This window comes from Hyaena hyaena, unplaced genomic scaffold, assembly GCF_003009895.1.
Source record: "Hyaena hyaena isolate Hyena2069 unplaced genomic scaffold, ASM300989v1 scaffold_1087, whole genome shotgun sequence".
In the NCBI taxonomy this organism is placed as follows: domain Eukaryota; kingdom Metazoa; phylum Chordata; class Mammalia; order Carnivora; family Hyaenidae; genus Hyaena; species Hyaena hyaena.
Window position 1 is genome coordinate 380,430 of NW_024081700.1, and position 21,758 is coordinate 402,187.

The 21,758-nt window shown below is 50.5% G+C and overlaps 1 protein-coding gene across 1 annotated transcript in view; it reads right to left on the reverse strand.

Moving 5' to 3' along the window:
* Nucleotides 1–21,758, reverse strand: part of PCNT (pericentrin) — a 122,821-nt gene that overhangs the window by 22,420 nt on the left and 78,643 nt on the right. Inside the window, exons 29-37 of the mRNA XM_039222136.1 lie at nucleotides 21,436–21,588; nucleotides 19,985–20,077; nucleotides 17,099–17,953; nucleotides 15,251–15,442; nucleotides 8,209–8,922; nucleotides 7,249–7,351; nucleotides 4,253–4,407; nucleotides 1,535–1,729; nucleotides 739–912 (exon numbers count right to left, since the gene is read on the reverse strand). Of these exons, the coding sequence (XP_039078067.1) occupies nucleotides 739–912; nucleotides 1,535–1,729; nucleotides 4,253–4,407; nucleotides 7,249–7,351; nucleotides 8,209–8,922; nucleotides 15,251–15,442; nucleotides 17,099–17,953; nucleotides 19,985–20,077; nucleotides 21,436–21,588 (2,634 nt within the window). The remainder of the gene's footprint in view (nucleotides 1–738; nucleotides 913–1,534; nucleotides 1,730–4,252; nucleotides 4,408–7,248; nucleotides 7,352–8,208; nucleotides 8,923–15,250; nucleotides 15,443–17,098; nucleotides 17,954–19,984; nucleotides 20,078–21,435; nucleotides 21,589–21,758) is intronic.

Genomic DNA, 21,758 nt, shown 5'->3' on the forward strand with positions numbered 1-21,758 from the left:
CCCAAAGGCGGGGAGGCTGGGCGGGCCCGGCATTTCCAGGCACAAGCAGCCCACTCTCGGCAAATTCTTGCTTCCAGCTCCTCTGGCACAAGCTTGGTGTCCGAGCAAGAACATGTCCACAGGAACGTGTGTGTGACACGGGGCGCCTGGGTGGCTCAGTCGGTTAAGCGTCCGACTTCGGCTCAGGTCATGATCTCACAGTTCGTGGGTTAGAGCCCCGCGTCAGGCTCTGTGCTGACAGCTCAGAGCCTGGAGCCTGTTTCAGAGTCTGTGTCTCCCTCTCTCTCTGACCCTCCCCTGCTCACGCTGTCTCTCTTTCTCTCTCTCAGAAATAAATAAAACATTAAAAAAAAAAAAAAAAAAAGGAACGTGTGTGTGACAAACATGGGCTGAATGCAGGCCCTCGGAGGCCCTGGGGACCCTCAGGCCTCACTGGGCTCTGGTCTGTGCCAGAGGCCACCCTGACCTGCTGCGGACCCTGCACCTGGAGCCCAGCGCCCTCTTCTACAAAGAACCTGGGGAAGCAGGCCTCCAGGGCTGTCACAGTGCTGGGCTCTCACACACGGGCCAGGCCACTTAGCACCACTCTGTTCTCAAGGAAAGGCCAGTTATTGCCAGAATAGGCTGTATTTGCACACAGACAGGACTTCCTCCTCAGTCATGCTCCAGGATCAGAGGAAACACAGGGACCAAAATTCACCATCGGGGCGCCGGGAAAAAATTGAGACACGTGCTCACCTGCTCCTGGACCACCTTCTCTAGCCTCTGGAGCAAGGAGCTGTGGTCCCCGGGGTCAGAGCCGCAGGGCCGGGGCTGCAACTCGGCCCTCAGCATCTCCCGTTCTTTTCCAAACGCCTCCTGAACGATCTGTAGAAACTCTCCTCTCCAGTCGAGGCACATGTCGGGAGACTCCTAAAATATCGGAGTGGAGAGTTCAGTGTTCTCATAAATGCATCCTGCAGGCTGACGCAGAAACCACCCGACAGAAGACCATGACCAGCCCAAGGCATGAAAAGCCAGCCCAGCCATTGTGAACGGAGAAGGTACTGAAGGAGACAGCAGGTGAGACTAAGACATCGGCAGGCAAACCTTCCCCACCGTGGCTCCACCAGGCCCTGGGGCCCTGGGGCGGGTGCCCGCTGACTGGCGGTTCCTGCCCCCTGGCAGGCCTGGGCCCAGCGCTGTGGTCTTGCCCACCGCTCCCTCTGCCCCGCGGCCTTGGCCAGGGTTCAGCGCCTGTCTCTGGCAAAGTGGGCACTGAGGCCCATGGGCCCAGGCCCGGCCCCCACGTCCCCTTCGCACTGCGCTCCGCCACGCATCCTCCCATGGCCTCTCCTGCCCTTACGGGGCTGAAGTGTGCCAGCATGTGGCTGGTGGCAGTGAACGTGACTGAGTCGGTGACCAGCCAGGAGCACGGCCCCGGTGCCCACCGCTGACTCTGTTGTTCCCTTTATTCCACTTATTTGGCCAAGTGACTCCCTCAAACTGCTCCACGCCCACAGCTGACTTTCCTTCAGGCAGAACGCCACAGTACCTTCTCTCCCTTCAGGGGTGCGGGGCTTGTATGCCTCTTCAGGGCTGGCACTGCCTCCAACAGGCCAGGGCCTTCCCCTGGGAAGCGCTCAAGGGGGGCACTGGGCTCGCCCTTGCTCAGAGCGCTAGAGGCCCCACGGCACTCGGACAAGGCCAGTATGTGGTGGCTCTCATCACACACCATCTGTAGCAAAGCCTGCAATGGGACATGCATTCAAGAAAGAGAAAAGCAGCTTGAAACTACGAATCCATTCAGTACCCTGTCCACCACCCAAGAATGTTCACGGAGACGCCTGCACAGCGCTCCCACAGCCTTTGTATCAAAGAGCAGATTCTGCTGTTCTATGAGATTTTCAAACCTTCCTTCCCCATAACCTTTAGACACTGCTAGAAAACCTGTGTGAAGGACAATTTCTGTGTAAGGACGCCCCCCACACACTTCAGCCACCCCACTAGCGTCTGCATGGTCTACCATCCCTTCCCTAAACCTGGGTGGGGCTCAGGGTGGGGCTCAGGGTGGGGCCTCCCCAGAGCTGTCCCCAGGCTGGGACCAACACAGTGTCCAAAGTAGCCATGACGGTCCTCACTCCACGTGCAAAGATTCACTCAATGGGCGTGTTAGGCCTAAAACTCTGGGGAAAGAAAACCAGTAGATGTCTCAAACAGGGAACTATAAAAGTAGCAATGCAGAGGCTATGACAGAGTGCAACTATTTAATCAGAAATAGGTTTTGCTAGAATTCTAATGATGAGACTCAAAAAAGTGAAATATTAACATAAAAGTACAAAAAAACCAAACTACACATTATGCTTACTTTAAAAACAATTCTCTTTAACGACCTAGAAACACTTTTACTTTAATAAATAATTCATTTGTGGGAGCCTGGGTGGCTCAGTCAGTTAAGTGTCTGACTTGGGCTCAGGTGATGATCTCATGGTTCATGGGCTCGAGCCCCGCGTCGGGCTCTGTGCTGACAGCTCAGAGTCTGTAGCTGCTTCGGATTCTGTGTCTCCCTCTCTCTCTGCCCTCCCCACTCGCGTGCTCTGTCTTTCTCAAAAATAAACGTTAAAAAAACAATTCATTTGTGGTTGGCCAGGTGCAGATGGCGGCCCCCGTGGGTGAGACTGCAGGCCTGCGCCTCCAGCATCTGCCCTCATCCTCTGCTTATGGAGACAAGGCAGGACTGATGTGGCTGCGGAGGACCACCACCTCCCACTTTTTCGACACTCTCCTGATCCTCTATCGAGGAGAAATGCATAAAGAGCACCAGCAGCGACTGAGGTACTCTGCCTGAGCATTCCCGAGAAAAAGCTTCCCGCAAGGCCACTGCATCCCTTCAGTGATGTCAAATGACCCCACAGGTATGATGTGGGCCAGGGCATGGAGGGCTGCAATTGGTTGGGCCTTGGGTACCACAAATATAACCACTGGGGCTGAGAAGGTTCCAGGACCCTGTCCTCAAGTCTGGCATTCTGTCCAGGGACCTGCAGCGCTGCGACCAGCCCACCCCTCTCGTGACCTCCCACATCTGCTGTTGCTCGGGTGCCCGTCTGCTCCTGCGTCAGCTCCAGCGTGCAGTTGTGGCTGTGAGAGGTCAACAAGGATGCAGCTCCGGGACCTGGGGAGCAGGAGCGGGCCAGCAGGGTTGCAGCAAGTGGTTAACACAATGTCAGCTCCCTGTCAGCAGCGGGTCAGTATCAGCCCAGCTCGTCAGCAGGTCTGAGGATGGCTGGTCTTGGAGGCATGTGACCGGGGATGCCAGTGACAGGGTGGAGGCAGGGGACAGGAGGGATGCTCCTGGGAAACGGGCTCAAAGGAAGCACTGGGCCCACTCTCGGCCTGACCCCTAGAAGTATCACAGGCTTCCAGCTGGTGACACAGGGAAGGGATGCGCGAGCAGGGGCACGCTGATGGCCTCTCTGGGGTACACTTGGAGCCAGTGCACCAGGAAACTCCCGGTACCGTCTGGTGATAAATGCCATGTGCCACTCGAACCAGCTGAGTCGGAGGTGAGGCTGCCCATCAAAACTGCCCGCGCTGCCACGTGAGTGAGGACAGACCACCTTCCTTCTCAAGTGCCAACTTGAGGACGACACAGGAGAGCGGAGAGCAGGAGGTGGAGCGGTCTAGGCCGCGAGGGCTGGGAGACACGCCCTCCCGAGCAGCAGCCCCCAAGGCAGAGTGGGCTGGGCTCTCCAACGTGGCCGGCAGCCCTGTGCTGGCAGAGCAGGCCACCCGGCCCATGCTCCGCTGCTCCGTCCCAGGCAGGCACCTGGTAGAGGGCAGCCCCAGTTGTCTTAGGAAAGGCTGAAAGGTCCATCTCCAGAACCAAACAAAACCCACCACCACTTCCCCAGAGGGTCATGCACTGCCATACCTGAACTCAGTTCAGAAAGATTAACCTTAATTCTGCCATTTATGGTTCATCACAACAGCCGCCCCTGCAGGCCCGGTGAGCTGTGCCGCAGCAGGTGCAGGAAGAGCGGGTCCTGCTCCCGGGACCCCAGCGACCGAGGCCCCTACAGCCCCACCCCCACCGTGCTGGGGTCTCCCCGGGACGCCTGTCCCCCTATGGAAACATGTCAGAGCACAGACAGACCCAGTGCTGCTGTCCCCACGGTGTTACGCACACACCCCGACACGGCACCCGCAGCGCAATCGCAGCGGCCGCACGCGGAGGCCCATCGACCCCGCACGCCCTGCTCCTGCCAGCCCTTACCTTTACTTGTTTCGGATGGACTTCCTTCTCCTTCATGGCTTTCAGCGGATGTCGGAACCTTCCAGAGGCAGGAGGCGGCACTGCAGGACTTGCAGTGGGAGTATCAAGTCTTCCTGAACCTTGGCTTAGTATCTCTCCAAACCCCGAGCCATCACCTAAAAACATAGCACAAAGTCAGGGTCCACACCCAACTCTGGCGGTGTACCTGGGGACACTCTGCACGTGCTGGGGACGTGGCCAGACGCCCGCTTCACGGCGCCACATGAGGCCCTGGAGACAACATCAACAAACCACCAAAGATGGCAAAGACATTTTGATCAATACCAAGGACTATACAACGACAGAGGTTAAGAAAAAGTATGTTTTCATGTTTACCATGTTAACACCTGTGACTCCAACATAAAACCCTTAATGGTACCTGGCTCATGTTTACTCAGGTGCAGAAGTGTGTCTCCTTGTTCCCACAGACAGAAAGAAACCCGCGGGGCTCACACAGCAAGTGCCGCAGCCGACACACGCATGCAAGGCCCGCCCCGGACACCTAGAGAAGGCTGTGCGGAGATGACAGACGCCAGCCGGAGGCCCCGTGCAGGGGGCGGGCCGGGCAGCAAGCGTCCAGCCAGGAAAAGGTGAGCACGTCTGATGGGTTGGGTGAAGACCAGCCCTTAGACCAGCCCGCCTGAACTGGAGAGCCCTCGCTGGTCTGGCAGCTGAGACACAAGGAGCCCCTGATGGGGGGGGCCTCAAAAAGGAATGGGAAACCTCTCCACTGCACACGGCATGTCCTGGGGCCTTGCAGCCCGCTGCCACGCTGCGGAGACCTGGAAAGCAGAGCAGGGCATCCCAAGAAAAGCAGGGTCAGTCGTCAACAGCTGCTTCTCCGACCGGCACCAAGCTCGGGTGGGAATGGGGGGCTCAGCGACCCCGGCAAGGCCCCTCTGAGCACAGCTCTCGGCGAGTTGCTGACGACCACCCTGCTAAGGAGCCAAAGTCCTCAGACAAGCCGAGGCTTGGTCAGACGCACAAAACAGTGCGAAGGAGAGACTCAGCTGGAGGAAATACAATAAAGGCAGTAAACACAAAAGACTTCAGAAAACCGAGAATATCTTCAGAGAAACAAGAGAAAAAGTATTATTCATGAAAAAAGGAAAGAAAGTTTTAAGAGAAAGTAAAAGAGATGAGAAAGAAGAGCTTTTAGAAACTAAGACAGCAGAAATGGGAGCATTTGATACAAAGATTAAGGAATAAATTCTTACAAAGCTCTTTAACAAGTAAGAAAAGTACAAAAAAGTGGAAACAGAAAATGAGAAAATAAGAGAATGAGCCCAGTGACTAAGAAGTATGGCAAGATGGAGCCACAGGGGGGTGGCCCATGCCCCAGAACAAGGAGACGCGCTCAGGCCAGAAGGACCCGTTCCTGGTGAGCAGGAAGCACCACGCTCAGGTACTTGGTGGCAAGGGGCCACCGCGGTGCTCGACGACACTGGGGTCGGGACGGCAGGCAGGCGCTCATGTCTGAAGAACATGACTTTGCACCCACGAGTCTGCACCAAGCCCAAACTACCAACAAACATCAAGAAAATGCAGACATTCTCAGAAAACCCATCTCACACATGCTTTTTCTGCTAATGCTTCTAGAGAACTCACTTCATCAAAATTAGGGCCACCAAGGAGGGACATGGGGTCTGACCAGGAAAGTGGGGATAGCACTGGAGGTCAGGTGGGCAGGTGAAGGTCACGTGGGCAGTGCATTCCTGTGTCTGCAGACGGCGTGGGCAGGACCCGTGGCGGAGAACAGGAAGGAGGCAAGGAGAAAGGAAAACCAGCTGTCTAGGGCAGGACGCTCAGTCCAGCAGGCGTGCAGGAATCTGACAGGGGTGCTCAGAACACATACGCTGTGGTGAGGGGAAGGAGAGCGGGATGATGGGGCCACCTTAGAAAAACAGGAAAGGAAACCAGAAGCAATTGGCAGCCAAAAGCTTAAACATGTTCTGTAACTACCAAATATGACTTAGAAATACATATCAGGACAAATTTCTGGAAGCTGAATGTGGGCATCCTCAGGGAACAGTGGGGAGTGGGGAGGCTGGAAGGCACGGTGGGGAACCACTCCAGGCACTTACTACATGGAATAACTCAAAACTGAAATGAAAACGTTGCCGGCCCTGTTCTGCACAGGCCAAAGTGCCCACAAACTGTACTTTACTATGGTCTAGTTTTCAAAAGCACTGAATTAACTCCACGAAGACTTTTTTTAAAATGCTGAAACCCCTCCTGTGGTGATGGACTTATAAAAAGCCAACAATCATAGAAGAAATTACAAGGTTAGAGTCACCAGCAGGCAGCCATCCTAATGATGACGCAGGCAGCAATCATTACTGGAGGCTAACGCCAGTGGGTCCAAGTCTGAGAAACAAGAGACCACAGACATGGTCTCCAAGTACGTCCCTGCTCCCCGACACCGAGCAATGTAAAAGGAAAACTCAGAATAAAATCTGGCAGACACAGCTACCAAGGGGCCCACCCCGTGCCGTACGTCTTCTGCCGTGATGCCCAGGAAGAGCTCAGCGTCACTGTGTGCGCTCTCAAGGACCCCCATGCTGACGACCCTGCTACAAACATCCAAAGGAAGGTGCAGCAACTGCTGGAAATGTGAGGGTCTCCCTCTCGGGGCCCATACGGCACAGCCTCCCTCCGTGCAGGGCGCCAGTGAGACAAGTGGGAAAATCCAAGTAAGATTTAAGGTCGAGGCACTGCCGCGAGCCAGTGCGGACATCTGGGAGCTGAGTGCAGGGACCGGACTCCATGAGGCGCACAGTCGAGCTTTCCCGAGTAGTGCGACATCAGGCTTTTAGGTGCCAGTGAGCACAGAGAACGGAGACGCAGGCAGGCACAGCCATTGTGCACAGGCAAGGGTGGTGAACACCAAGCTGCGGGCCTCTGTGCTGCTCTGTTCCCTGAAACCTGAAGAGTTAAAAACAAAAAGATCAACTCACCGTTATCACTTCTGCTGTTTTTTCCTTCGAACCCAAGAGGAGAGGATCTGGGCTTTTCTTGAGCATCAAGAGATGTTACGATAAAATCTTCAACATCTTTCTCCTGTTCAAAATAGGTAGGGTTTTAAATAGTCGTCAAATAACAACTTATTACATCAGGGAGCTGAACTGGTCAGAGGGAAACAAGGCCTGAATTTATCATTTTCCCATACGAAACCCAACAAGTGTTTCACATTTATGGACATAATGAAATCAAGGGTTTTGAAGTATTTAAACAAACCCACCCATGGTTCTCCAGAAATATTTTAAAGAAGCCCCCAGCAAATATTTCAGATTAAAAGTAATTTTTGTGGTAGTGTGAATGGTAATATACGTGCATCTCAAGTAACACGTCCTCTGTCACTTGCTTTTTATTTTATCTAATCCAGGATATGCAAAATCTCAAATTACGTCAGAAGAAAAAATATGATCTAAATCAAAAATAGTTGTTTTTGAAATTAATTAGCATTATATGTAGAACCTATTAAATATGAAATACAACTCAAAATAAATCCAGGAAACAGATTCTAGTCAAAGAAACTGAACAAAAACCACACAGGAAGGCGAGTTTACGACTGTACTTCTCAAGTCCACACTAGTGAGCGCGCAGGCCTGGCGGGAGTGTCTGGGTAGGGCTGATGCACAGTACATGTTTGTAAGAACAACCGGAGTCCTAATTATTCACATTACAATGGACTGTGGTTGGTGCTGCAGAAAGCCGACCGTCCCTACACACGGCTGACCAGGGGACTGTTGGGTGCAAACCCACACCTGGCCCACAGGCCCCGTCAGGAGATGAACCAACAATGGCTGCAGCTATGAAAGTGTGGGGCCTGCAGACACATTCCCATGGGAACACCCTGGGGCCCTAGGCATCCCACAGATGCTGACCCGGGGCACCACCCGGGGATGAACACGTACCATGGCCGTCTGCCGCACGCGGTGGTCAGCGGAGGGAGCCCTGTCTGCAGCCGATGGAGACTCTGCCCACCTGGAGGCCTTCCCTGCTGCGGAACCACCCAGGTACCAAAGCAGGTCCGACTGGTCAGCCTGAAGCGAGGCGCCTGTCCTGTCCCGCACAGAGGCATCCAAGCTCAGGGTGTCTGAGCAGGGTGTCAGGGGCAAGCTGGGTGCAGGCTCAAGGGTCGAGTCCTTCCTGACAACCTCAGGTGAGCTCCAGGAAGACAGGTCCATTGCCCTGAGTGCAGCCTTCACGGGACTGGGCTCCTGGCTGTGCATTAGGTCATGGGAGCCACTGTGCAAGCTCGACTGTAAACCAAGGGATCCATCCTGCAAATCTACCTCATCTCCCACGGAAACATCTGGCATCTCCTTTCTTATCAATGAATCCTGCTTTCCACTGAGGTCACTCAGATCACACGTGTTTTTATCAACATGCAATACATCAACGAGAGGCAATTTGTCAGGTTCTTCACCATTATTGGAACTGTCACTCAAACTATTTTCTGAAGCATGTAAAGATGCCAATGGCTGCTGAAATCTGAAATCCTCTGTCTCGCTGTTTTGGAAGTTCACAGAAGACACCAGACGGTTCAACTTTTCTTGAAGCTCTTTCACCTGACTTATGAGACCAACTTTCTGCAGCTGACAATCTTCCAGTAGTTTTTCCTTATTCTGCACATAAAAAAGAACATGTATAAAGTAAAACAACTGAATTACACAGTCTGGTATTTATCGGCCAATTTCAGAGGCTTTCTGAGCAATTAAGAATGAGCCTCCATGATGAAGCCCTTGGGTCCTTCCAACTCTTGAGATTTCAAGCTTTTTTAATTCCATAAAAGAATCAAGGTGGAGAACTCTGCCTACAAAATGAATGCAGCAGAGGACTCTGGGAGTCCGTCTCCTGCCTAGGCTCCAGCTGCACTGGCAGCACCTTGTGACTCCGGAGTCTGTCCGAGGATTGCAACTTCCAGGGGAAGGCTGGAGGCAAACAGCAGCTCTCAGCACAGCAGCAGCTACACATCTCCTGACCCAGCCCCTCAGCAGGCAGCCGCGCACCGGCTCCCGGAGCAGCTTACACAGGTGTGTGGGAGCCACGGTGGGCAGGGGCTGAGCCACAAACATGAGGGGTCTGTGCTCCCACCGCTGCTGCTGATCTGGAAGATGCAAACAGGTGGGGGCCATTGCTGCAGCCCCTCCCCTCCGGCTCAAGTGACCTCCAGGAGACTTAAAGGGCTGATGCCCTTTTTTCCTACCACAGCATTTTTCTCTGTTTTCTTTTTGGGGAGAAATTAAAAACTAGAATATTCAAAAACAACCGCACTTATGGAGGAAATCAGAGGAAATTATATTAGAGAAAATTACACAGGCCCAGGTAAAGGTGCAGGCTAAGAAAAGGTCTGAGAAGGCCTGAAGTGTGCACCTCAAGCTGATCCTCAACACAAAGACAGCATACAACAATTTTAAAAAATGAAAACAAATACAAGGCGCCTGGGGGCTCAGTCATTCAAGCATGTGACTCTTGATTTCAGCTCAGGTCATGATCTCACTGTGGGTTCGAGTCCTGCATCAGGCTCTCTGCTGTCGGCAAGGAGCCTGCTTGGGGTTCTCTCTCTCCCTCTCTCTATCTGCTCCTCCCCTCCTTGTACACTCTCAAAATAATGGAAACGATTGATGGCAACTGAGAGAAAAAAAAGATTGAGAAAGGTGAATACAGACTGAGACTCTTGGCACACCAGCAAGCCTATCAACATACGCATTGTGGGAGTCCCAGAAGAGGAAGAGGCAGCGGAGAGACTATTTGAGAACATAATGATTGAAAACTTCCCAGAATTGATGAAAGACATGAATATAAACATCAAACAAACTCAAGAAACTCCAAATATGAAGAACTCAAAGAGACACATACCAAGACAACTATAATCAAATATATAAAAGCCAAAGGCACTAACAGAGAATCTTGAAAGCAGAGAGAAATGACTTGTCACATACAAGTACCCTCAATAACATCACCCACAGATTTCTCACCATAAAGTTTGTAGATCAGAGGACAGTGCATCAATATATTCAAGTGGTAAAAAAAAAAAAAATCTGTCAACTAAAAATCCAATATGAAGCAAAACTGTCATTTAAGAGTGGGGAAGAAATTAACATAGTCCCAGATAAACAAAAGCTAAAGGAGTTTGTGACCACTACTCCTGCACTGCAGGAAATGCTCCAGGGAGTCCTACAGGGTGAAATAAAAGGTCACTAGACAGTAACTCAAAGTCATGTGGCAAAATAAAGATCTCAGTAGAGGTTAGGTGCATGCATAGTATAACAAAAGCTAGTCTATTACATTGTATACCTGATAATAGAAGACTAATGATGCTTGAATTACTAAAAGTGTTTGTTCTGTAGTAATAGCGCTTTGCAACTCCACACTTTGTTTTCATCACAATTTTAAAAATACAAGTTTTTTTGGGGCGCCTGGGTGGCTTAGTCGGTTAAGTGTCCGACTTTCGCTTAGGTCATGATCTCGCGGTTCGTGGGTTCGAGCCCCGCGTCGGGCTCTGTGCTGACTGCTGGCTCAGAGCCTGGAGCCTGTTTCAGAGTCTGTATCTCCCTCTCTCTCTGACCCTCCCCTGCTCACACTGACTGTCTCTCTCTCTCTCTCTCTCTCCTAGAAATAAATAAAACATTAAAAAAAAATTTTAAAATACATGTTTTTTATGTATGAGTCTGAGTGGCTCAGTTGATTAAGCGTCCAACTCTTGATTTCAGGTCATGATCTCACAGTTCAGTTCATGAGATAGAGACCCATTTCGGGTTCAGCATGGACCGAACACAGCCTGCTTGGAATTCTTTCTCTCTCTCTCTACCTACCCCACCCCAGCTCACACATGCGCATGCTCTTGCTCCTGCTAAAAAATTTATAAATTTTAAATAAATAATAAAAGGTATATTTAAAAAAACTATTAGTCTAAAAGTTAGTGTTGTTAGCTTTAGTTTGTAACTCCACATTTTTTCTATATAACTTGAGATTAATGGATTTAAAACAATCATTAGGAGGCGCCTGGTTGGCTCAGTCGGTTGAACGTCCAACTCTTGATTTCAGCTCAGGTCATGATCCCAGGGCCATGAGATTGAGCCATGCATCAGGCACAGGCTGCTTGAGATTCTGTTTCTGTCTCTGTCTCTCCTTCTCACCCTGTCCCCGGCTTGCATGTGCTCTCTCTCTCTAAAATAAAAATTAAAAATTAGGGATGCAAAAATTTAAAAACAAAATAAAAATAAAAATCGGCGCCTGGGTGGCTCAGTCTGTTTAGAGTCCAAATTCAGCTCAGGTCATGGTCTCATGGTTCGTGGGTTTGAGCCCCACATCAGGCTCTGCGCTGACGGCTCAGAGCCTGAAGCCTGCTTCAGATTCTGTGTCTCCCTCTCTCTCTGGCTCCCGCCCCCCCCCCCCAACTTGCGCTCTGTCTCTCAAAAATAAATTGTAAAAAATAAATAATAAAAAATTTTTAAAAACCACTCACTTTATGTTTTGAGGCACACAAGTATAAAAATGTACTTGTGACATCAAAACCCAAATGGTATAGGGGCAGAGCTATAAAGGAACAGAGCTTTGATATGTTATTAAAGTTAAGCTGGTATAAATTCAAACCAGAGTGTTATAATGCTAGATGCTAGATGTAATCCCTAACATAACCACAAAGAAAACAGCTATAGAACATACTCAAAGAGAAATGAGAAAGGAATTTGAGCATTTCACTATAAAATATCAACTGAACACAAGAGAATAATACAGTACTGCAGGAAATCAGGAAAAAATACAGTAAGGCATATAGAAAACACACAGCAAAATGACAAAAGTATATGACTCCTTATCAGTAATTACTTTAAATGTAAATGGATTAATTTCTCCAGTCAAAGACAGAGAATAGCAGAATGGATAAAAACACATGATCCAACCATGTGCTGGCTACAAGAAGCCCACAAATACATTGAAAAGTGAAAGGATGGAAAAGGTTATTTCATGCAAATAGGAACCACAAGAGAACAGGATCAGACAAAATAAACTTAAACCAAGAAAGGACCTAAGAGATAAAGGAGGAAAATAAAAAGTAAATAAAATCTCCCAACAAAACGAAGCCCTAGACCTGATGACTTACTGGTGAATTCTATCAAACATTTAAGACAGAATATCAATCCTTCCTCAAACTTTTCCAAAAATATGAAGAATCCAAATGAGTTCACTGGTAAATCCTACCACACATTTAAGGAAGATATTATACTGATTCTCTTCAGTGTCTTATATGAAGGAAGCAAAGAGAATTGCCTCCCAACTCACTGAACAAGGCCAGTGTTATCTTGCTACTAAAGAGAGAAAAAGGCACTAAAAAAAGAAAACTACAGACCAATATCCCTTATGAACATTGATGCAAAAATCCCAAAAGACTAGCAAATCAAATTCAACAGTATATTAAAGAGATTATACAGCGTAACCAAGTGGCATTTATTCCTGGAAGGGAAGTATAGTTTAACATAAGAAAACCAATCTATGTAATACATTGTATTTGTTAATATAGATTATTGTAATATGTTATATATACATGTAATACATGTGACATGTATTATTATATGTTACATGTAATACATGTGACATGTATTATTATAATATATGTTACATGTAATATGTTATTTTAATAACAAAATTAAGGAGAAAAAGATCACATGATCATTTCAGCTGATACAGAAAATGCATTTGACAAAGTTAAATGATAAAGATATTCAACATACTAGAAGGAAACTACTTTAACATAATAAAAAACCACACAGAAAAAAGACACAGCGTACATCATACTCAATGGTACTGGGCTGAAAGATTTTCCTCTAAAATCAGGAATAAGGCAAGAATGTCTGCTTTCACCATGTCTCTTCAACACAGTACTGGATGTTCTAACCAGAGTAATTAGGCAAGAAAAAGAAAGACTATACGATCCACTTCATGAAATATTTAGAATAAACAACATCACAGAGAGTCAAACAGAGGTTGCCAGGGGCTGGGAAGTGGGGCGATGGGGACTTACTGTTTAAAAGGTACAGAGTTTCAGTTTTACAAAACGACAAGAGGTGTGGAGGTGGATAGTTACACAACATCAGAATGTATGCAGAATCACTGAACTGTACATTTAAAAATGGTTAGGATGTGGGGTGCCTGGCTGGCTCAGTCAGTGGAGCGTGCGACTGTTGAACTCAGGGTTGTAACTCTTACATTATATGTATTTTAACACACACACACACAAGGCAACTGTCATAACCTATTTCTGTGGTAATTTAATGAGCACATAAGCATTTATTTTTTTGAGGGAAAAAAAGGGCTGGAAGGTTGGTTCTACATGCAAACATTAAAAAATATAAAACTGTGGAGCACAGGGCTGGCTCAGTCAGAAAAGGATGTGATTCTTTTTATTTATTTATTTTTTAACATTTATCGATTTTTGAGAGAGAGAGAGACAGAGTGCAAATGGGGGAGGGGCAGAGAGAAAGGGAGACACGGAATCCGAAGCAGCTCCAGGCTCTGAGGTGTTGGCACAGAGCCTGATGTGGGCATCAAACCCACGAACCTCAAGATCATGACCTGAGCTGAAGCTGGATGCTTAACTGACGGAGCCACCCAGGCGCCCCAGAAGAGAGTAGGACTCTTGATCTCAAGATAGTGAGTTTAAGGGCTACACTGGGTAGAGATTACTTGAATAAAAACTTAAAAAAAAAAAGAAAAAGAAAATATAAAATAGTGATTTATGGAACAAATTTGGAATTTCCTTGAACATGTGTAACTTTCAAGAATTTTGCAACCAGCTCATAATCAGAGGGCTAAGCTCTCTCTTAAAAATTCAAACAAATGTTGTTGTCACAAGGGCATGGAGATACATTTGCTACAGAGAGTTAGAGGAAAAAGTCCTCTGCAAATAGAATTAAACTTCCTGTGGAGATTTGATGAACATATAAAACCAGATTCAGGCATCTTCAATCAAAACCGCAGGCACGGTGCATGAGCCTGAAGTCCCTGGGCCTCAACCTGCACAATTCAGAACCTGGAGACTTTACCACAGGGACATGGTGCACGTGGCCCGTCACAGGAGAGTTCCCGGGACTCTGGAAAGTTCTCCAGTAGAGCTGGAACATCCTGCTGAACTGTGCACCGTCTCTACCGGCAGGCTCCAGAGCCAGGCTCTAAGCGCACTCTGCCACTGCCCTTAGGGAAACCTCCAAACCAGCCACTTCTGACTTTCAGAACATCTCAACCCTACAACACTCGATGGGCCAACATGCAGCCCCCAACCCAGGACAGAGAGGTCAGCTCTCATGTTGTTTCTGCCATGGTGACGAGCGTGTTCACACTGTGCTCTTCTCTGCCAGAAGCACAAGTCAAAATATGCAAGGAAAAACCTTAAGCTTCAAAAAATAAATTTGAGGGGAGGCTGGGTGGCTCAGTCGGTTAAGTGTCTGACTTCGGCTCAGGTCATGGTCTCACGGTTCGTGGGTTCGAGCCCCGCGTCGGGCTCTGTGCTGACAGCTGGCTCAGAGCCTAGAGCCTGCTACAGATTCTGTGTCTCCCTCTCTCTCTGACCCTCCCCTGTTCACTCTGTCTCTCTCTCTCAGAAATAAACAAAACATTAAAAAAATAAAAAAATAAATATGAGCTTTCGAAGTAACAGACACTGGTGATAAAGGCCTTGGGCCACAGAGCAGCTGTCCTCACATGAAAAATGCTAGGGACAGGCCTTAGAGTCCAGTTAAAACCTACTGGTATACTGGTATCACTTAAGGAGCGGTAACCAACTGCTCATTTGGCTAGACCAAATGGGAAATGTGCATTTCTAGAGAACACCTAAAAAAAAAAAAAAAGGAAATTGCAAAACAGATCTGAAGAGACCACTACAAGAACGCGCAAGAGCTGCTGCTATGGGACACGGGTCTCTGCCTGCTCAGCACTGCATGCTGTGGGCCCAGGTACCTTCATCCTTCCTGGCACTTTGCCACGGTCGTCTATTCTCAAGTGCATTTCGCTCTTCATCAAGAACAGCTCAGACTCCAGCTGTCTCTGGCAGGCTGCGAGCACTGATGTCACACAGTCTTGTCCGTGCAGACCTGGATGGTCTGATGTCACCGGGGCTTTGGCGGGCTGCAGATCACTGTTAACTGCGGTCTGCAACAAGCAGAGAAAACAAGGATGACACTCGTGAAGGTAAAGCTAAAAGGACCAGAAAGAACGATGCACACTGAGCATGGTCGCTGTGCCGCCTCGGACTTCCCGGAGCTCTGGGGCTGGCATGTCGGCCAGCAGGGCCCTGAAGGAAGGTTCGCAGGTGGCATCAGCAAGTGCCCGTCTCCTACATCATGAACATGAGACCAGAGGAGATCCTGCACACGCTGCCTGCTCAATGCCACAGCAGGCCAGGGTGTGCCCGCTGCCTGTGGCTGCCATGACACGGGCCCAGCCAGGCAGCCCCACAACGCGTGGGCCAAGGGGAACTGCTCCACACAGGCTGCAAATGGCCTGCAGCAGAGGCTGTGAGTCCGGAGTTCTCAGAACCAAACTGGAGCATGTCCTCAGAAGAAATGAGCTTCGGAAGCTTTACACAGGAGAGGACTGTTAAAAAACAGAGCAACTGAGGGGCTCCAGGGTGGCTCAGTCGGCTGAGCACCAGGCTTGTGATGCCACAGTTTGTGGGATCAAGCCCCATGTCGGGGTCTATGCTGAGATGAAGCCTGGTTGAGATCCCCTCTCCCTCTCTGCCCCTCTCCTCTGCTTGCACTCTCTCTCTCAAAATAAATAAAAAACTTAAAAAAAAAAAAAAGCATCTGAATAGAATCGAATCCAGAGAGGAAAATCTAGGGAGCCTGCATAACACAAAGCCATCTCTACATCATCGAATGTTCCCTATCGCAGGACTCTGAAAACCTTCCATAACTCCCAACGATATTAAGATTAAACCTGTATGAAACAGTGAAGCCCCTGGTCAGTTTTCACTGCGTATGCGTGTTCTGACCCGAGGTTCTATGGACTTTAAATGCACCCAGGAGCTATGAGCTTCAGACTCCTTTCTCTACGGCACCAGGAGCACCCTGGGAACTCTACTCCGCTGCCTAGCACAGAAAGGACTGTCACTGAGACTTAAAGAGGAGGAAGAAGAGTCGGTCCTCCTGGAGAAAACTCCCACTCCCCTGTGGTCTAGCCCCGGTGCTCTGTGGCCTGGGTCAAGGCCTCCTGCAGGCACCAAGTGCTCCCTGGCTCCCCCTGTGCACCCCCCAACCCCCAGTGCACCCCTGTGTGCACCCTCTGCTCCCCCAGCACACCCCTGTACCCCCATGTGTGGCCCCCACTTCCCCAGCACACCCCTGTACCCCCACACGCGCCCCAGCTCCCCCAGTGCACCCACGTACACAAACTCACTCCCCCAGTGCACCCCTGTACCCCCATGTGTGCCCCTGCTCCCCCAGTACACCTCTGTGCCCGTGTATGCCCCCACTCCCCCAGTGTGCCTCTGTACACAACCCCGCGCCCCCAGTGCACCTCTGTACCCCCATGTGTGCCCCCACTCCCCCAGTGCACCCCTGCACCCCCACATGTGCCCCAGCTCCCCCAGTGCACCCCTGTACCTCCATGTGTGCCCCTGCTCCCCTAGTACACCATGTGCACCCCTGTACCCGTGTGTACCCGTTCCCCCACATGTGCCCCGGCTCCCCCAGTGTGCCCCTGTACCCCCCGTGCCCCCCTGCTCCCCGTCCCCCACACCCCAGCTGCAGCCCCCTACGCAGAGAGGCTGCCCCTCCTGCAGGCCAGCAGGGAGGAATGGCCCACCTGTGGGTCTCCGACGTGGCTGTTGGGGGCTGTGCCCAGCTGCCTGCTGCCCAAATCCTGCCCTGGGTCCTTGTCACCGGAGGCCCCTTCACCCCCGGGGCCCTGTGCCTGGGAGCTGCCCTCTGCACCAGGGTGCAGGCGGGCCCCGCGCGCCTGCTGTTTGTCCAGCTCCTTCTGGCACCTCAGGAACCGCTGGTTCAGCACCTGGAGCTGGCGGCTGAGGCGGACGCACTGCGCTCGGAGCCGCTGCAGCTCCGGGGGCTCGTCCTCAGCAGCCAGGGGCTGCTGCTCCAGGGCGCGGCGGAAGCGGGAGAAGGCGGACAGGATGGTCTCCAGCTCGGCGGAGTGGGCCAGTTTCTGCTGCTTCAGAGCGTCGATTTCTAAATCCCTCTCGGCAATCTTCGCTTCCTTTGCTTTTAGGGTGTCTTCAAAAGCTCGGATCTGGGAGGCCATGCCCTGGACCTCAGCCTCCCTGAGGGCTGTGCTGCGCTCCAGCTCGGCCAGCCGCCGTGCAGCGGCCTCCTCCGCGGCCTGCAGGCGCCGCTGCAGGGCCTCCAGGGCCTGGCCATGCCTGCGCTCCTGCTCCGAGAGCAGGCGGCCCGGGGCCCCCGGGGCCCCCGCTGCCAACGCCACCAGCGCCTCGGGTCCGGCCGTGGGGACGCCCGGCAGCTCGCTGACCTGGGCTCCGAGCGGCGCGGGGCCCCCGAGGGAGAGCTCTCTCTGCAGCCTCTCGATGACTTCGTGGAGCTGCTCCATCTCCTCTGCCTTATCTTTCTGCAGTCGCTGTTGGTTCTCTCGCAAATTCTCGATGACAGATCTCAGCTCCTCTATCTCGGAGCTTCTGTCAAAGGGAACCTGAGGAAGAAGCACATTCAGAGACGAATGAAACAGTCCATCTTCAGAATCTCCCCTCCTTTCACCGGAGGTTCAGGAGCAACCACAGAGCTATGGCACCAAACCAACAAATGACCTTTAATATCTGAAAACACCTGAAAGCTGCACTCCCACCACATCAGGGTTACCGAAGCGCTAGAGGAAGAGCACTCCCACCACGTCACGGTTACTGAAGAACTCGTGAAGGAACAGCCACCGTGGCTGCTTTGCCTCTTGTTCAGACTCTTCCTCTCGCTCTGTGCCATTGCTGCTATGGGCGGAGAGAGCTCTCCTGGCCGCCTCTTTGTGGCACCTCCCACTAATGTTGTCACCACCCTTAACGTGTATTTATTAACATTTACATAACATTGATTTGCTTGGTTTTTACTAAAGGGAGAGTTTAGATTTTATTCATTTATTTATTTATTTTAGCATTTATTTTATTTTTTGAGAGACAGAGCATGAGCAGGGAAGGGGCAGAGAGAGAGAGGGAGACACAGAATCTGAAGCAGCTCCAGGCTCTGAGCTGTCAGCACAGAGCCCGATGTGGGGCTTGAACCCACGAACCATGAGATCATGACCTGAGCTGAAGCCGGACGCTTAACCGACTGAGCCACCCAGGAGCCCCGGGAGATTTTAGATTTTAGGTGTGGTTCTAACACTGGAAGAAGAACAAATTAAGAAAATCAGGCTTGGGGACTGGCATTACTAAAGAGCAGGACCGAGCCAGGGGCACGTATGGAGCTGTGAGGCCGTCACGGCCACCACGACTGCTCCGAGCCCAGTGATGTGACCCCCCCTAGACCTCGGAGAATGCTTCCGCTTATGCTGGGTGACGTCATCCTCAACATTTTGAGGTAAGAAATGTTATTATTGCTACTTTGAAGATAAGACAATTGAAGTATAGGTGTTAAGTATCTTGCCAGGTGGAAAACCGGATTGAGATCTATGTCAGTATAGCCCCAAACTCTGTTAGCGACTAAGGCATGCATGCTCCAGTTAATGATCTTCAGCCAATTTCTTATTGTCTAATGTTTGCTTCCTAAAAGCTGACAGTTTCACAACAATTCTTGGTTTCACTAGTAGTACCACTTAATTCCTTTAAACTCAAATGCATATCTGGCCAATACTAAAACAAAAGTAACAAAACAGGTTAATTTTTGGTTTTGGTTTAGGGGATATGAGCTATCCATCACACAGGCATCCACCACGTTGAAATCTGCACCGTGAACTGTACAGGTGGCCGAAGGAGTCCTGGGTGAGGCGTGACCCTCACAGCCGGCCTGCTTGACCCTGCGCTGGGCACCACGCAGGCTCTTGTCTCCCCTAACAGACAACTGAAGGGAGTTTCAAGAGTGATTCTGACGGCACACAATGTGGGCTTATTCACTCAACTAAACACCGGAGATGAACAGACACAAGGTACAAACCAGCCACAATCACAACACAAACAGAGAACCTGAAATATAAACTCAGGGCACCTGCGTGACTCAGGTGATTAAGTGTCCAACTCTTGACTTCCAGGCCATCCATGATCTCACAGTTCATAGGTTTGAGCCCCATGATGGGTTCCGTGCTGACAGTGCGGTGCCTGCCTAGGATTCTCTCTCTCTCTCTCTCTCTCTCTGACCCTTCCCTGCTCACTCACTCTCTCAGAATAAGTAAATAAACTTGAAATATATATATATTATAACCCAGCACATGCAGGTGACTTTAAAGGGTAAAGCAGTGAATTGGAGGCAAGCCCTCTGGGACGCAGTGCAGCTGCGGCCGGTGGTCACAGAGGGAGGCAGCAGGTGCCCAAAGAAGGAAGACCACGCAGGCCAAGAACAGAGGACAAGGGTGGACACTCAGGCCAAGAGCACACGTGCCTGGTCTCCTGCAACTTGTGTGATGCTCCCCGTTCCCGGGGAGGTGGTCCCTTTCCGGGCGGGACACCGCAGAACTGGCAAGGCCTGGGTGCCACCCACCCAAGGGGGTGTGTGGGTTCTCAGGGCGCCTGGAAAGGCCTACCTCACTGAAAGCGCTGCCTCCCATCCCAGCCAGCTGCGCCTCGAGCTGCTCACTCACACACATGATCTCCTTTTCCTTGTTCTGCAGAAATGCCTATAGAAATAATCACAGTGAGGGGCGCCTGGGTGGCTTAGTCGGTTAAGCGTCCGACTTTCGCTTAGGTCATGATCTCGCGGTTCGTGGGTTCGGGCCCCGCGTCAGGCTCTGTGCTGACTGCCAGCTCAGAGCCTGGAGCCTGTTTCAGTCTGTGACTCCCTCTCTCTCTGACCCTCCCCTGCTCACGCTGTCTCTCTCTCTCCTAGAAATAAATAAAACATTAAAAAAAAAAAAAAATTTAAAAAAAAAAGAAATAATCACAGTGACACCAATAAAACGTGACTATGGGAAGCAGTCCCCTGACCTGGCAGACGTGCGGTACCCTAACAAACCCGTGGTTTTAAATACTAACACTCAATTTGAAAGTGGTTTTCTATTTGTTTCCTGTTTACTACTGATTAAGGAGGAATTCCCACTGAAGGACGCCTGATGCCTGCCACTGGCCTCAAACCCCATCGTCCCCAGTGTCAAGTGACACTGCCAGTGAGGGTGACGCATCCAACAGCAGCCGGGGGTGCCACAGGCAAGGGCTTTGCACACGACATGTCACAGTCTGCTTCCTTTACACCCTGAGTCTCCTCAGAAGCACAATTACATTAAGGTAATAGAAGATTTAAAAGCAGAATTTTAAAAAAATTAAATTAAAAAAGAACAATTTTTTCATTCTGCTCATAGGAAGGATTAACACTGAGCAACTACTTACTAAAAATCACCTCTTCAAAATCGGAGGACCCTGTAATGACCCAAATGGAGTAAATGGTGAACATTTACTTCCTCCTGACAGCCTCTGCCATCAGACGAGTGCACCCCTCCTGTCGCAGGACTCTGGTTGCAGTCCTTCAAAAGCCTGGTGCAGGGCACCTGAGGGGCTCAGTCGGTTAGGCGTCCGACTTCGACTCAGGTCATGATCTCACGGTTCGTGGGTTCGAGCCCCGCGTCAGGCTCTGTGCCGACAGCTCAGAGCCTGGAGCCTGTTTCAGATTCTGTCTCCCTCTCTCTCTGACCCTCCCCTGCTCACGGTGCCTATCTCTCTCTCTCAGAAATAAATTTAAAAAACATTAAAAAAAATTAAAAAATAAATAAAAGCCTGGCTCTCAGGACGCAGACCAGTCCCAGAGGGACTGGGGTCCGGGCGGCCCTGGGCTCCGCACCCCCGTGCACTTTCTGGAGGTGCCCCGGCTCTGCCCTCAGAGCAGAAGGCAGGCACCTCCTGAAACCCCCTGCCGGTGGAGGTGGACTGTCCCCACTGTCCTCGGTGTCCAGTGTCTGGGACCCGTGGTTGGCGGTCCCCCCGGCAGGCGGCGGCCCAGGCACAGACATGAGGTGTGGTGTCTGGGTGGGCCTTCCGGGCTCACCCTCAAGCTGGCATTCTCCTCTTGCAGTTCTCGAAGGCTGACAGCAGCGCGGCTGTTCTGTGCATCCAACTTCAAGTTCAGGTGCAGCACCTCCTCATCCTTGCTTACTAAGTCCTCCTTAATCTTTCCTAATTGTTCTTTTAAGTCCAAAACCTTTCATTAAAAGAAGAGAAAGTATTAAAAAGTATCTAATATTTTAGTTCACTTAGTTATGAAAATTACAAATTAAATTAAAAGTACACGCAAAAAAGTTACTAACATTTTACAGTTCACACCAAGATGTTAAAATTACAAAGGTATACAGTAGGCACAGACCCTGACCC